Source organism: Panicum virgatum, chromosome 9K (assembly GCF_016808335.1).
Source record: "Panicum virgatum strain AP13 chromosome 9K, P.virgatum_v5, whole genome shotgun sequence".
NCBI classification, from domain to species: domain Eukaryota; kingdom Viridiplantae; phylum Streptophyta; class Magnoliopsida; order Poales; family Poaceae; genus Panicum; species Panicum virgatum.
The window spans coordinates 60,872,670-60,889,258 of record NC_053144.1 but is presented as its reverse complement, the minus strand read 5'-3'; the positions used below and the strand labels follow the sequence as shown (position 1 = coordinate 60,889,258).

Here is a 16,589-nt window from a genome sequence, read left to right as displayed (position 1 = left end):
CCGATCTTCACGGGGAAGACGGGGCCCACTCGATAGTCCACCCAGGAGGAAGCGGATGTCCAATCCAGGACGCACAGACCTCCTCAAAGTCAGTGTGGACACAACCTGCTCAGGAGGGTTACAACAACAATTCTGAGTATATTAATACTCAGCAAGGCTTACCCGACTCTAGGTATACTTAGCCCATTATCTAGACATGCAAAGCTTTTTGGCTCTGGAGTTCTTTTGCAGAAAGGCTGCTAGCAGTGAATCCTTACTTTCAATATTTTAGCTCCATTTAGTACAGCGAGTATTAACTAAATTCGCATAAACATCTAGAGCACACATGGTGGATCAGATTATCCTTCAGTAACTCACAAACCAACCTTTTCCATTCTGTCCTCATTCCTCTTTCTTACTTCGATGTGACACAGTGACCAAGTCTCTCATATTCGCGAGTCACGGCGAATCGATCTGATTTAACCTTGCAAGGTGGACCTAACCAACACGACACATGTAAGCCCCGTCGAGCCACGCGCGTCAACTGTTTCCATCATTACCACGACATCTGAACCACGCCTGCTAAAACCCAGGTGATGGGCCCCTCCCGGTGAACTCCCAAAGAACCCGAAGGCGGCATCCTATCCAACACCCGCCAACTCCCACGCCCAGTGTAGCAAGTCAGAATTCAAACTATCGTTGTAAAGCGGTACACAGCTTACCGGTTTCGACTACCTCCTACTTCCGGCATGTCGTTAGTACTGTTCAATCCTCGATCAACAATGCCAACAATGGTACGGTCCTCAATCGACGCAGGCGGAGGCTAACTTCCATGCATTCTATATCCAGAGCCCATTTCATCTCCGCCCGGTCTTCATTTCTTTTTCCTCATTGATTCATTCTCAACCATATTGCCATAAGTAACACTATCTTAAATCTCGCGAGCGACAGGAATCACTCGACTTCTACCGTGATCCTACTTAGCAGAGCATTTCTATCGACATCTGCATACTAGTATTGACTCACGGGTACCTAGGGAAACATGCATACTAGGGTTCCATACAACTCCTAGAACATAAATGCACCAATACTTAATTAAACATTAATATACTGAATTTATGGGTTATGCTCCGGGGCTTGCCTTGCAGGTCAGCGGGGTTAGCAACTTCTTCGGAAGTGGGCTCAACTGCGTCCTCCTGCTGCTCTCCCGCTTGCGGCTCCTGGATCGGCTCGGCGATCAGCTCGTAGGCAGCTTTGTTCGTGGCGTCTACACGTATGAAAAAGAATGCCATGCAACAGTTAGGACACAGCGCGACGCATGAGTGCTCAAGATGCGATGCAATGCGATACAATGCAAAATGAGCCACAATCAAGACCGACCAACAATAATTGAGTAATCACCACAACAAGGCTAAAACCGAAAGGGTGTGGGTGCTGATGATTGGCTCCAAGACTTCAAAATATTTTAGCCTGAAGTGTTTCCTTCAAAACAACAACTACTAAACTACTTAGGATGACTAAACACCCATCTAGGGCACAAGAAAAACATAAAACTACGGACTTAGAATTAACTAAAAACAAGAATCGGAAATAAAACCAAAGCTAGGAACTAAACAAAAGTAAATGCATAACTTGTTGACATAAAATAGCAACGAAATTTTACCAGATCAACATGATAAAGATAGGGCATGCCACAGAATTGTTCCAGCTTTTATTGATGACAGAAAGTATTTATTTTAGCCCTAGCAAGCTAAACCAAACACAAATAGATCTACACAAAAACATACAGCAACAAGTCAAGAAAATTTTACAGTGGGTTACACATGAAAATATGAGGATACTAAATTAATTTCAGAATTTTTAGATCAACAGAACTGCAGATATTAAATAAACAAGCTCAAACACAAAGTATATTCTAGGAGGGACAAAACTGACATTTGACATGCATGATTATTTTTCCTCTGAAGTTCTGGATCTAAGAAAACTAACAAAATTTACTTTGCATTTTTAGTATTTTTCTGCGAATTTCTATGCAATTATGAAATTTCAGCCGAAATAAATAAAAAGAAAAACATAAAGAGGGGGGCTGACAGCCGGCCCCACATGTAAGTGGGCGCCGGCCCAGCTCCAGTCGCCCCCCCCCCTCCCCTGCTCTGCCTGCCTGGGTCGGCAGCGCACGCGGCGGCCGTGGGCCGGCCGGCCGGCGGCGCAGCGCGAGCTCGCTCACGCGCAGGGGCCCGCGCACCCGCGGCCCACGCAGGGGCGGCACGAGGCAGCAGCGACGCAGCTGACCAGAGGCGGCGGCGGCTTGCGGCGGTGGCAACTTGTGGCAGCACGCGGTGGCCGGGCCGTGCCGGCCACGGTGGAGCAAGGCGACCGCGGAAAGGGGCGGCGCGAGGCTCAGGGAGCCCAAGAGGTCCTAGGGCGCGTGGCGGTGGCGCGCTGGCCCGCGCAGGGGCGCTCCGCGGCGGGCGAGCGGCGGAGGTGGCGCAGCCACGGTGGCGAGGCGACGTTCCAGAGGCGGCGACACCGGATTCGAAGGGGAAAGAGGCCGTGGAGGATGAGTAGGGCGTGGAGAAGCTTACGGAGCTCTCGATTCGGGCGGAGGTGGACCGGAGAAGGGTTGTCGGCGTGAGGGGCGGAGCTTCGACGGAGACGACAATGGCGGCCGGCGGTCTGGAGGCCGATTCGGGCAGCAGAGGGCTCCACCGAGCTCGTGGATGGTCAGAGGAGGTTCGGGGCGAGGTGGAGCGACTCGAAGTGCGAAGGATCGAGGTGGGGCGGCGAGGAACGGCCGGTGCGAGGTCCGGCGGCGGCACTGCACGGGCTCGGCTCACGCGAGCACGAGGAAGCAGAAGGGGGAGGGGAAAACGGAGATGGCTCTGGGAGACGATAAGCTCGAGCTTGAGCGGCGTTGAGGTGCGATGGCCGACGCGTGGCGTCGCTCGCCGGCGGCCAGACGCCGGTATGGCGTCGGGGCTGCACAGTAGAAGCACTGGAGAACCACTGTTTACTCGTTTGAACGATTTTGACTCAAACTTGACCAGCTGAAACTCCTAATTTCATATAGAAACTTGGAATTCGACCAAAATAAAAGTTGTAGAGGAAAAGAAGATCTACAAATTTCGTTTTGGGCGAAAGTTGATTTGAGGTTCGGATCATCGAGAAAAACGGGGTCAAACATAGCTAAAACAATGTTTACCTATGCGAACACGATTAACGCTAATGGCGCGGTTAAGCCACGATTAGCAATTAGACACGGGATTAGCATAAAATTAACACCAGGGTGTTACAAAGATGCTCCTACATGTGATGATTTTGTGGGGATATTTTTCAACTATATAATAGGAAAGAATTTGATAGTTGAAGAACCATTCTTAGAATTACTAAAAATGTATAGTGCCTTATATTATTCTTAAATAATCACATACATGCGTGTCATTCACATATCATTGGTAATTGAAGAACGTACATGAATCACTGTGGAAAATTCGAAAACGAAAATAGCTATTATATGTTTGATTGCGCAAATAATATTTGACCACAATTTTTCCTCATTAGCAAGTACTTTAAAATACAAACATAACTAGGGAGATGGCCCGCGCAAATAGTGCGGGTACCTAGACTTTTTATATTAACATTCAGTGTTTTTACTTTTAACTAAAAATAAATTTGTTCAAATGATTTTATTTGTTGTTTCGAGATCAAGTAAAAGTAAATTTCTAGGCCATCGAAGTTATAACATCAAGGGAAATCAAGGCTTAACATCACCTTAACATCACATGTTAATCAAGACCATTAAATCATCATAAAATTCGTATTGTATGTTCTTTTATTTTTTTCAACAAACATAGTAATTTCTAAATCCTTTTAATATTTAAAACTATTTATATTTATTTGTTGTTCTCAAGGAAGGTCTCATCCACAAGCTCTATATTTGTCAAATATTGTATGGTCTAAATTCACATGATCAATAGATTTATTTGTAATTCATATATTTTTAATTTTAAGATCTAATCAACCTAAATATTTTCTCATAGATCAATTGATTGGTTCATATTGATCGAAGTGTTAATAAGCATTTGCGTAAAGAACATAGATATTATAGGATCTTAAATTTTTTAATCAATGCCTTATCCAATGTTTGTCTAAATAGCATAGTCCAGGCTCGCAACCCCCCATGTGCAAAGCTTTTCCTATCCTTATCCTCTCCCATCCCTTCTAACATAGCTCACCGAGATCCTATCGATTCTGGCCTCCTTATGCTATTGTATATTATTGTATATTATCTTTGGTTTGTCGTGCCGGTATGCACGCTCGGCGGCCGCGCCGCCGCTCCCCTGCTATTGTGGCTTGCCGACTTGCCATGGTGACTGCAGGGAGAGCTTGAATAAAGGTCCATTTTCTCGCTCTTCTTCTTCCTTTTGCTCTGCCTGACCAAAAATCTCATCCTTCTTCCTCCATTTCCACCGCCTCATGGCTCAGCTCTTCCTCTTCCTCCCCTTCCTCTTTTCTTATTCCTTTCTCTTGCTTCTAGGTTTCTATCTGGATTTTCTTATTTTAGTTTTTGTTTTGGTTAGAATCATGGTAGATATAATTGCTTGTGCTGTGGATTTGCTTCTGTTATTCACAGGAGTGAATCTGTGCGGTCTTATTTGCTGATTTTGTCGTGGCATTTACTATTGAAGCAGTCGTGAGCTTCTTCTCGCTAGGTCCCCATGGGTCTATGATGTTGGTTCTGTTGCAGGCCTTCTTTCGAATTTGAGCATTTAACATTTTTACCCATTAGCGCCTCTTTCATCTTTGTCCTTGGGTCACCGGTATTGGTCTTCAACAATGCCTCTTGGCGAGGCTTCTCTACCATAGCTCAAAATATTATTACTAAGTCCCTTTGGACACTGGTGCCTTTGGTTGTCTGCACGGCGAGCTTTATGATGCTGACGATGGTGTTTTATAGTTTGCCCATAGATTCTTATGGATTCTCGCTTACGTGATGTGTGGAGGTGTTCCTGTGCGTCTGGCCATTTGGACCCAGTTTGTAATTGGCTCCTCTTTGAATTGCCTTTATATAATGGGAACATATCTAGTGCAAACCACAACTTTGTGAAAACTCGTGCAAACTATGGTAAAAAGTCATCTAAATTTACCAAAAAAATCACACAAGTAGATGATATGATTATACACAACCTTGCAGAATATCTTGTCCAAACTCGACTTCATTTATGAGATATAAAAATAACAAATTTCTAACAAATCATCACAGACCAAGTCGAGTTTGGACAAAATATTTTACAAGATTGTGTATCATCATATCATTTAGATGTGTGATTTTTTTTGTGAATTTAGACGACTTTTTTGTCGTGGTTTGCACGGGTTTTCACGAAGTTATGGTTTGCACTAGATATGTTCCCAGTGTTGCTTCTATAATATATGTTATAAGATTATTTAAAAAAAGCACAGTGCAGTCGGTTCACATCTTCACCAATTCAAAAATTAAAAAGCACACTTCCTGATGAGGTTGCGGCCAGACACATTTGATGTCTACCGGTTATGCTTCCCTTATCACCAAATTATGATTCAACAATTAAATGTTGTGTAATCTTTAATTTTCTTGATGAAGTTTTTATGAAACACAGACCAATAGCTCATCCCAAATATATTAGCCATAACTTTAGAAGAATCAGATGCTACCCACGATGACCTCCTACATTTTTCATACCCATCCGCAGCCATATAGCTTGATTGTGACTCGCAACCGCACCTTGCCCATTTTATATTGTCAAAGCGACTATTGTCCTTCCTTCTCATGTTACCGGATCTACTAATTCTTCCCTTCTCTAGCATCAGCATCCTCCTCCCTTCTTTCGTTAAGCATGCACAAACTGCAAAAAGCAAGTGTGCTGACACCTCTAGATCTATTTCATGCGATTATTCATCTTCATGGAACTCCCTTATTTTGTTAAAGATGCCGACAGATTCGACATCAACCTTACTGGCTTTCTCTATGTTGTGGTCAACTCCTCTCCTAACAAAGCAACCACTGCTTCTTTTAGACTGGACCAAGAACTGATCTATCTCACATTATGCACTACCTAACACGAAGATTTTGGTCACCACCGAGCGCAGGCAGGATGCGGCCAATGTTCTTGTCCTCACCTCCTCAGTCCACCGATGAAGATGTCGTCAGTCATTGCCCAAGCGAGCTAGCAGTTAGCTACATTTTTTGCAGCAATGGTTGAGGCGTTGGTGTAACAGTGTCGGCCATTGCAGATGTTCTTTTTGGCTAGTTTATATCGTTAGATTTAAAAAAATCCAATAGTATAAATCTTTTTTCTTTTTTAGATTAATTAATGTGGTAATTTCTAGATGCTCTTGGTGGTTTCTTTTAAAACTACTACCATGAGGCTAACTGTCCTCTCTAGCTCTACCACCAGCTCACTGATCTGATCGCACTCCTCCACGTGAATGTCAGTTTCTTTTATAGATTAATTAATGTGATAATTTTGCTTTCAGTTAACGTGGTGGTTTCTTTTAACACTTCTACCATGGAAGCTGATTGACCTCTGTGGCTCTACCACCGGCTCACTGCTCGCACTCGTTCATGTCAATGATATGTTATAGGCAGCAGCAGTGCCAGAATGCATCTAGCTAAATGGTTGAAGATGAGTGAGCACAAAATATTCTTTTGGTTTTATATCAACATGTCGTTCCATGATTTATTTTGGATGGGCTTATTCTTTCTTTTATTTATTTCCTCGGTTACGGATCTTATGGTTTTATATCATGCCGTTCCATGATTTGTTTTAATTTGGATGGGCTTATTCTTCCTTTTATTTATTTCCTCGGTTACGGATCTTACGGATGGCAAATCATGATAAAGTTCTAGTACTGTTAGACTTTTCTTAAAACAATGGAGTCAAAAATTTATTCTTTAGAATAATATAGACCATTAGATCTTGGTAAATTCAACTGTCTATGCAAAACAAAGTTAATTGTACCAATTGTTTTAGCGTTCTATTTACTCCATCTGTTCCAAATTATAAGTCATTCCAAGAATCTTGGAGAATCAAACCATCTCAAAGTTTGACCAAAATTATAAAGAGAAATATAAAGATTTATGACATTAAATAGGTGCACTATGAAAATATAGTTAACAAAGAATCTAATAATACTTAATTGGTATCATAAATGTTATTATCTTGTCATATAAATTTGATCAAATTTAAAAAACTTTGACTCTTCAAGATTCTCGAAATGACTTATAATTTGGAACGGAGAGAGTATATATTGAGCCTAAGAATATACGTGACAGAGTCGGTGCTGGACCCGAGCAAAAGCTTTGATGTACGTGAGAGTATCCATGATAGAAACGGATATGTGTGATGTATTTCCTTATTTTTTTTAATCTTATCTATAAATGAAGCATAATAGAGGTCTAGTACCGTGAACATGATAGAGTCCTGTACCGTGAACTTGAGTAACCAAACTTGGTTTGATGTGACCTTTCTTTATTTTCTTTATCCTCGCCGGAAACGGAGCACGCTGACAATAGGAAATATAAATATTTTATTCAATGTGGATTTTTATGTGATATGAATTTGTTTTATATGATATGAATTCTTAGAATAATATAGACCGTTAGATCTTCATAAAATTCAACGGTATGAATTCTTCTCTTTTCTAGGTTAACGTGGAAATTTCTATACCCTCTCGACGAACGTGGTGGCTTCTTTTAATACTATTGTATTAAGATAATAATAGATGTCATCAATTTTGTGGCACATAATTTATACGTTCTAGGTCAGCGTCTGAATACTACCATAATGCGTGCCTGGTAACAGTGGCGTATCTAGAGAGGGGACCGGGTGGGCCGCGGCCCACCCTAAGATCCAGCCCAACAAGCTCATTTACTGTATTTTCTTTTTTTTCCTAAAAGAAATTAACTATATTTTCAGCCTCACAACTAGTTAAAAAAAATTTGTTTGCATTGGACCACCCTAACATTGACATCTAGATTCGCCACTGCCTGGTAAGACTCAAATTGGTTTAGCTATAGCCTGAAGGGGTGTAGCCAACCCAAGTATCATCCCAAAATTCGCGGACAGGTCCACCCCATTCTTCTCGACATCTGCCGGAAGCCTCCACTCGAACCGGTGCAGCAAGGTCGCCAGCATCAGATGCACCATACGATCAGCCAGCGGCATCCCGGGGCAGATCCTCCGTCCGGACCCAAACGGCAGCAGCTCAAAGTCCTTGCCGCGGAAGTCCATCTCCTTCTCCAAGAACCTCTCCGGCATGAACTTCTCCGGCTCGGCCCACAGCTCAGGGTCCTGCCCGATCGCCCACACGTTCACCAGGACGCGCGCGCCCCTGGGCACCGTGTAGCCTCTGACCTCCGTCGCCGCCTCGGCCTGGCGGGGCAGCAGGAGTGGCGCGGGAGGGTGGAGGCGGAACGTCTCCTTCACGACGGCCTGGAGGTACTTGAGCTTCCCGAGGTCCGATTCCTCGACCTCTTGTTTGGCGCCGATCACCTGAGCGAGCTCGTCACGAGACTTGGCCATTGACGAGGGGTTCTGTAACAGCTCGGCCATTGCCCACTCTACCGTTGCCGCGCTTGTGTCACTGCCGGCACTGAACAAATCCTGAAGAAATATCAGGTGAGCAGTTTAATTACTGTGCCAATATGGGAAACCAATTGTGTGGAACTGTTTTTTTTTCATATTTCGACGTAGAATAATGAAGGAAAACAAATGTGCTGTCTAAAGAGGAAGAGAAGAAATCAAGGAAAGCTATTGCATACTGGAGAATGGAGAGTGCAGTCATGGAACTTTTCACCAAATTTGTGTGGAACTTCAGGAACAGAATCTAAGCTTAGTCATCTAGTCTTCGTTTTTATTTTGATCAAACTCGATTTTGTTCTTTCGATTGGCATTTGCTGGCAGTCTAACTGCATTTGTGTTATTTTGGCGGGTATAGACGTTCAGACCGAAACTTTATCCTAGCTTGATCTAATTCTAAAAAAAATCGACATAGAATTAGTCAGACCATATATGGAACGTTGATACGTCCAAATATCGTGCAAAAATTCCGAAGATGCAGCACCGTAAAAACACGATACCGTAAGCAATGAGAGCAGCGTCTGCCGATCGAAGCCCCGGCCGTCCTCCGCGCCGCGGTAGTCGAGCAGCAAGTCCAGGAAGTCGTTCTTGGGGGGCTCCCCGGCGGCGCGCTCCTGCACGCGCCGCTCGATCTGCTCGTCGAAGATGGCGTACAACCTGTCGAACACCCTCCCGATGCGCGCCCTCAGGCGCTGCGGGTCCAGCGGCGCGAGCACAGGGAAGAAGTCCGACACGTTCGGCACGCCGACGGTCACCGTGAACTCCTCGATCACGCCCTTGAACGCCCCCGACGCGCCGCGGTCGTCGAGGTCCGCGAGGTCGGCGGAGAAGATGGAGCATGAGAGCAGGTTCAGCACGGTCGTGAAGGCCACGCGGCCGACGTCGACGGGCGCGCCCTCGCGCGCCAGCCGGGCCACGTGGGACGCGAGCCGCCGCACCTTGTCGCGGCGGAGCGGCCGGTGCGCGTCGAGGCGGCGCGGCGCGAAGAGCTCCGCGGAGCACACCTTGCGCAGGGCGCGCCACCGGGGGCTCCCCGGCGGGAGCCAGCCCACGGAGTGCTCGTCGTGCGCGCGCGCGCGGGCGGCGTCCGGGACGGAGCGCGACGAGAGGGCGGCGTCGTGGCGCTGGAGGACGTCGCGGGCGGCGTCCGCGGAGGAGGCCACGACCGTGGTGACCGCGCCGAGGCGGAGCGCCATGAGCGGGCCGTGGCGCGCCGCGAGGCGCGCGAGGGAGCGGTGCGGGTGGGCGCCGAGGTCCAGGAGGTTGCCGACGACAGGCAGCGGGCGGGGGCCAGGAGGCAGGTTGCGGCGGCCGCCGGCGATGAGGCGCAGGAAGTACAGGGAGGAAACGGTGAGGATGGCGCATGTTGCGTAGACAAGGAGGAGTTCCATGGTGACCGCCGCAGCACTAGCACGTGTAGATTACTAGAAGGTACTATGGCGGTATGGCCTATATGTAAGTGCAATAGACACGTCTTTGGATGTTTTCTCAGAGTTTATTCTCTTTTTTAAAAACAAAATTCTCAGAGTTTATTCTGGTCGGAGTTCACTGGGCGATTCCTCGCATTGCCGTCTTTGGACTGTTGCCAGCTGCTTGAGGTTACTCCTGACCGCGACTGATTGAGTAGGAATCATATCTCTGGCGGAGCTCCCATTTTGTCCGCTGAATCTAAGAGAACCTCTACCAAATATATTTTTTTAAAAAAATGAATCTATGCTGGTTATATGAAGTGTTTTTTTTTTAAATAAAGGAGCTGGAAGCTGAAAGAAATCGTTTCTCCTGATTTAGTTTTCACGCCGGATCTGTTTTTCATAAAACTAATTTTACAGAATTATATAGAATCAATTTTAGCTAGTGAATTATTTCTATCATAGCTCATAGACAAACAGAATCAATTGGAGCTCCAACAAAACTAGCCTTTCCAAATTCCAATCACACACGTTGAAACGGTGTATTTGTGGGTGTAATCCGGCGCCAAAGCTCTTTAGTCTAGTTGGTTAGAGGAGTTGAGGTATGGTTGCTCCCACGAGGTCGCGAGTTCGAATCCCAGGTAGGATGAATTTCTGCCAATGGGTAAAAAAAATTCACTCGCTGTGCTCGCCACAAGACTTGGACCTCTCGGGCATGGGACAGAGTTCGAGAGTTTTTCTGCGGCCGGGAGAAACCGTGTTGCTTCTTCTTAATGAAAAACGGTGGAGTCTCTATTCACCCCCGGCCGCGTTTTTTTGGGGTAATCCGGCCATGACGTATAACAACAAAACCTGCCGCAACTTGTTTACTACAGGAGCGCCCAAATTTCAATCTCCATCTAGCATCTGATGTTATACGCCAGAGAATCCCGAAATGAGTCATCAAAATTCGTCCGCAGCCATCAGGCAAGTCCAAAAAACTAACATTTTTGAACAATCTCCTCCCGTTTTCATCCCCTTGCAGCCCCCAAGAGGCGCCAAGAGCCCAATACAGCAGCAGGAGCAGCGCATCAGCAGAGGCACACGTTCTCCGTCCTCCAGGCTCGGTTCATCCTCTGGATGAACTCCTCGGCCCGCACCATCAGCTCATCCTCCTCTGCATCGCCATCGCGTTTTTCTTGCGACGAGGCGTCAGCGCCAACGGACTCTCCCTCACCTCCACTGTTATCTCCGCTAGCGTCCAACTGGACAGCACCTGCGTCAACCTCGCCCGCTCCGGCGACGCCCTCGCCGGCGCGGCCGCGGCCGGCGATGATTTTCGTGGTGGCGGCCGGACCCTCCTGCCCCCCATTGCACTTTGCCCCTCCGTGTACTTGGACACCGCGCAGGGGTTCAGCTTGGTCACCTTCCGGAGCCAACTCTCCACGGCCGTCACCGTCAGTACCCAGTTCCGACGCGCAGCCGCGGTCGCCGAGGAGGACGGCGATGATGAGGTGGGAGAAGCAGAAGGCCAGGAGCGACGGGCGGGACGACGCCCAGAGGGCGATCAGCTCCACAGTCGAGTTCAGCATCCTTTTATGAGACTTGAGAGTTGAGACCTTGGTTCTCGGAATCGGAAGAGGCCGGATCAGAGGGGATGATGGCGAAGTATACGCAGTTGGGTGTTGGACGGCGACCATCTTGGTGCCCCGGGCCTTTTTATATCCATGGAGTTCGAAGCCCCTGAATTGGGCTGCTGAAGCGTGGCAACACAGTGGTTGTTGGAAGGCGGCCGTCGTGGTAGCTCCAACTCCAAAGGATGCAAGTGGAGGGCGCACATGGGTGAAATGCGGAGACCGGCGAGCCTTGCCGGGGAAGAAAGCCATGAGGGCAGTCTCCGGGAAAATGGGTTTGGCTTTGGCGGATACTCAGAGCTGCAGACCGTCGATGGGGACAACAGTTCGTGTGCTAATGGGGATTTCGTATTTTCGTTATCGTAGGTGCGAATGAACGAAAAATTTGAATTTTTTGCCACCGTAAGTAAATGGCTTGGAAAAAAAATCGCCACTGTTAATATTGGTTTCATAAATTTAAATCTTACAGCATTGACACAGTGACTTCCTTTCCATTTAATCTCTTTTATTTATTTAATTGTCTTTTCCAAATGACATATGTTTACAGGTGGCAAAAATTAAAATTTCTTCCTGGAAAACAAAGTGAATCGCCTGTCAACTTTGTGGTGTCTAACTGTTATCGATCATTTGTTTTCTTCCACCCTGAAGTGTAAAAACGAGAGTATGCCAGTTCAGTTTAATTTTTGTGTTTTGCAGTTTTTAATAGGGAAGTGTGGCTAATTATTTGGGTGGGTAGTATGGGCTTTTAGTTCGCTTCTGCTGATTCAAAAATCAGCCCAATTGGAACGTACTTGAGGCCTTAAACCTCTCACTCTTTTTTAGATTGACGGGGCTGTTGGGCCGAATCTGGTTACAATTTTTAGACTCAACAGTTCAGCTAGTTTCTTCTGAACCCGCAGCACCAGTTTCGATAATGTGGCAAGTTCTGAATAGAGGGAGGCGAATGGCGCGTCAACTAATTTTCAGCAGCTAACTATTTGGAGCTAATGAATCCAATCCAAACATGAATGCAAAACCAAAGCTCCACAGTGCATGATGCTGGAAGAATACATATTCCCAAATATCATTCTAGTTTCAGTCTAAGTATAACCATTAAAGTTTGAAGTTTGATTAAGTTTCTAGAAAATAAAATATCACTGTTAAGTAACTTTCATGGTGAATATAATGATGCATATTTAGTAAAATAAATATTTTTATTTTATACAAAACGTAGGAAAAATACCATTTTACTCCCTCACCAACTAGTCCAACCGAGTATTTATTCTGCGACAATTCCAATTAGTCCAATCTACCCGTAATGATATTTCTCTTTTTTATTTCTCTGTGTACAAATTAAATTTTAAGTTCAAATTTTGTGAATGGGTAGAGAACATGGTGCCCTATGTTAAAATACACTGAGAATTTTTCTTGTTATTTTCGTAGGTTGGAAACATTTAACGCAAAATTTATCACAGAAATACAATTCTGCATGAAAGTATTTTTGTAGCACAAGGCATCATTTTATAAGTTACTACATTGCTAAATTTGAAGTTAAAATTTTACTTGTACGCAAAGAAATCTCAGTAGGGGTAAATTGGGCCAATTGAAATAATTTGGGAAAGTAAATTGTCAAAATTTTGTTCAGGGATTAAGGGATTAAGTGGACAAAGTGATTGTTGAGGGAAGTAAAATGTATTTTTTTCTAAAAATTAGTTAGACGGTCTGGCTTAAGATAAACACATGATTATGCTTTCTGGTACAAGGAGTACAGGGACACAGGGGACCCAACCAAAGGCCAAAGCTCACCATCGACTGTACCGACGGTCTCTTGACATGACAAGCCGCACCGGCACCGACGCACCGTGACGTGCCAGTTCCGCTATCATTCAGTTGACTCGGTTATCTAGTGCCTCCCAAAAGCTTCCTACTTGAACGCAATCATTTCTGAGCATGGTCCATATCGGCCTTGTCAAAACTCAAAATTGTTTTCAGAAACGCCGTTCCTTGGCCTTGGCCTGGCCCTGTGTACTTCCAAAAGAGCAGGGCGACAGTGCGACACATGCGCACCTGGACCAGCGTCCTGTGGATGTGAGTCACGCGCCATGTGGTCGACTCGGGAGTCGCAAACTTGGCCCTCCGTGGCTGTTCGGTTATCTAGTACTAGTTGTACTAGACAACTTTGACAATTAATTATTAGTATTAAATGAAGGGAGTTTGTAAAACTAATTCCATGAATCTAATGAGGTCTTTAACCGCGTGATTAGAGGATAGTTATTGTAGTATCACTGTAGTCAATTATGAATTAATTATCATCATTAGATTCGTCGTGAAAATTTACACTCATCTCTGAAATTTTTTTACAAATAGATTTCATTTAATATTTCATACATGAAATTAGCCGGTCCATGCTTGCCATACGCCATGCATGGCAGTGGCAGCGAGGAGAGCTGAGGCCCCTTCTTGGCTTCTTCACAACGGAAAAAGGCTAAGGCCTTATTTAGTTGCCTCCTATAAAATTTTTAAAAGAGTATTTTTCTATATTTGAAGTACTAAACATAGACTAATCACAAAATAAAATACAAAACTCGTCTGTAAATCGCGAGACGAATTTAATGAGCCTAATTAGTCCATCATTAGAGGTTGTTTATTGTAGCATTACTGCAGCAATTTAGCGTCTAATTACGGTCTAATTAGGTTCATTAGATTCGTCTCGCGATTTACAGGCAAACTGTGCAATGCGTTTTTTTTTTCCGTCTAGATTTAAGTCTCTATGCAGATGTCGAATTTTTTTTTTGAAATTTTAAACTTTGCAACTAAACAAGGGTAAGCAAAGCTAGCTCCAATCTGGAGTTTGGACTGCGCTGCAAGACGCCAAGATGGCGAGATCCACCCGGCCTACAGCCTAGTAGCCTGCACGGCTACTCCCCGTGTCATCCCGTGGGCAAAACCAGCAACGTCAGGACGACGGCGAGGAGGTGGCGGCGGTTTGGACTGGCGCGAGGAAAGCCAAACGCGGGGACACGAGCACAGGCGACGCCGCTCGCCGGCAGCAGCGACCGTCCGCTCTGCCGAGTCCACGTCCACTACCTACAGCCTACAGGACACGGGCAGTCAGGCTCAGGCACTGCCGCTGACAAATCGCACTAGTGCGCTCTGGCCTGCTTGCCTCTCTGCCGGCTCCGGGTTCGTCCATGAACTGCGAGCAGTCGAGCACCGGCCCGGCGTGCTCTGCTAGCTGTTTGCGTGCATGCCATGATCGAAGAAAAGGGTCATGGGATTGGGAGACCAATGCCATGCCTTGCCTGTTTGCGCGAGGGGGCCGGGGCCGCCCGCCGGCCGCGTTCGTTCGGTGTTCGGTGGCGCGTGGAGCCGTGGACTGCCGGAGGAAGACTGGTCACGTGTGGTGGTCCTCGTTCGTCCACGGCCGGGGCCGGGGCCAGCAAGCTAAGCGAGGTCTCTGTTGCCTTGCGGGATCTTGTGTCATCGCCCGTCCCCTTGTGACCGATCTGTATCCCGCGACGGTGACGGATCGTCGGTCGTGCTGCAGATCGGAAGAACCACGTACATTACATGCATATAAGACATGGTGCTCAAAACAAAATAGCCAATTCATGAATCATAATAACATGGGACATGCACGCAAATAATCATTCAAATGCAAGAGTCGTCTGGATCATATTCGCCATTAGGGCTGGACGCCGAGCTCAAAATTCATGAGTTGGCTTGCTCGGCTCGATTGTTGCTCACCTCGACTCGGCTCGGTGAATATTTTAACGAGCTGAGCAACTATTTTTGCCTGTTTCGATAACAAGCTAGCTCGAGCCAACCTGCAAGCAGCTCACGAGCTGACCAAGATATAGACCGCTCAGCATTGGGAGCCGAGTCATATTCGATTGTGACTAAAACTTAGCATGTGTCTACAACATTCAGATGAGAGATGGTGAAATGGACATTGAGTCCATTTTTTATTGTTGCAATAGAACTGAGGTCAAAGGACAAGAATACATCTGTTATTTCCTTTTATCACGATATGCATACTGCTACTGCAGTACTTATGGCTGAGCTAAAACTCAAGTCTCTACTGCTAGCTCCTGTTCTATAATTTTATCATTATATTGTTGAAGTCTAAAAGTTAGATTAACGTAATCAGTAAATGTTTGATCGGTTGCAGCTTGTGCATGTGCCATTCATGGTAAATTTTAGAAGTTTGAAACTTTATGATTGCTATATTTTTTAAATTTTATATATTGCTAATGTGGTAGTCTTAAATCTACATCTGGCTCGCGAGCATAATAAGCTAGCTCGAACTATTAACGAGCCGATCTGAACCTTGCTCGTTCCGTTAATGAGCCGAGCCGAGCTAGCTCGTTAGGCTAATGAGCCAGAACAAGCAGAGCCCAGCTGGCTCGGGGTCCAGCTCCACTCGCCGTGGCGTTCGCCTACTTCTGCCTCCTCAAGCGGATTAGCCTCACGTCCTTGTGATGACCTAGCTACTTCTATTTCCGTTCCTGTCGATGTTTCTAATTGTTAACCATCGAAAAAAAAGGCTGCAGAGCAATGCAACGTGTATCATCAGTTTTTCTTGCAACTGTTCTTGGAAGATCGTGTCGGTTTTGGATGATTGGTTGTTTCATACCACAGATGATGGGTGCTGGCAATTACCAATTCAAAGAAGACCTTAGCATCTCCAAGAGTTCTCTATTTCTCTTCCCCATCTTTATTTTTTTGAAAAAAAGTTAAAAAATACTCTCCAATAGTTCTCCATCCTAATTCCTCATCTCCTAACAATTGGTAAATTAGGCTCTCTTTTGCGTAAAAACACACCCCTCACGGCTCACGATCGCCCTTCCCCGCGACGTTTCTCGCGGAATTTTCCTTGTGGGGTCACAAACTTCTCATTTTTAAGAGTAAAAATAGGGAACTATTGGAGATGGATTTTTTTTCTCTCCCCATACCTATTTTGGGAGTTGGCAAAGAACAAGATTTGGGAA

The 16,589-nt window shown here is 45.7% G+C and overlaps 2 protein-coding genes across 2 annotated transcripts; both read right to left on the bottom strand.

The window, feature by feature from the left end:
• Positions 1 to 7,739: 7,739 nt before the first annotated feature.
• LOC120653015 (geraniol 8-hydroxylase-like) lies at positions 7,740 to 10,023 on the bottom strand. The gene is made up of 3 exons (XM_039930999.1): positions 9,098 to 10,023; positions 8,006 to 8,621; positions 7,740 to 7,810 (listed from the first exon to the last, which is right to left on the bottom strand). The coding sequence occupies exons 1-2, from the start codon at positions 9,986 to 9,988 to the stop codon at positions 8,016 to 8,018; spliced, it is 1,497 nt and encodes a 498-aa protein (XP_039786933.1). The 5' UTR covers positions 9,989 to 10,023; the 3' UTR covers positions 7,740 to 7,810; positions 8,006 to 8,015.
• A 1,053-nt stretch (positions 10,024 to 11,076) lies between these two features.
• On the bottom strand, positions 11,077 to 11,577 carry LOC120648199. The gene has a single exon (XM_039924935.1). The coding sequence runs from the start codon at positions 11,575 to 11,577 to the stop codon at positions 11,077 to 11,079; it is 501 nt and encodes a 166-aa protein (XP_039780869.1).
• Between the last annotated feature and the right edge of the window lie 5,012 nt (positions 11,578 to 16,589).

What these genes read in the sequence shown, in the direction of transcription:
- LOC120653015 (XM_039930999.1), bottom strand. Translation starts at nt 9,988, where the DNA reads ATGGAACTCCTCCTTGTCTACGCAACATGCGCCATCCTCACCGTTTCC. An exon ending in CGCTGCTCTCATTGCTTACG is followed by an intron (nt 8,622 to 9,097) that starts GTATCGTGTTTT and finishes ATATTTCTTCAG; the next exon opens with GATTTGTTCAGTGCCGGCAG.
- LOC120648199 (XM_039924935.1), bottom strand. Translation starts at nt 11,577, where the DNA reads ATGCTGAACTCGACTGTGGAGCTGATCGCCCTCTGGGCGTCGTCCCGC.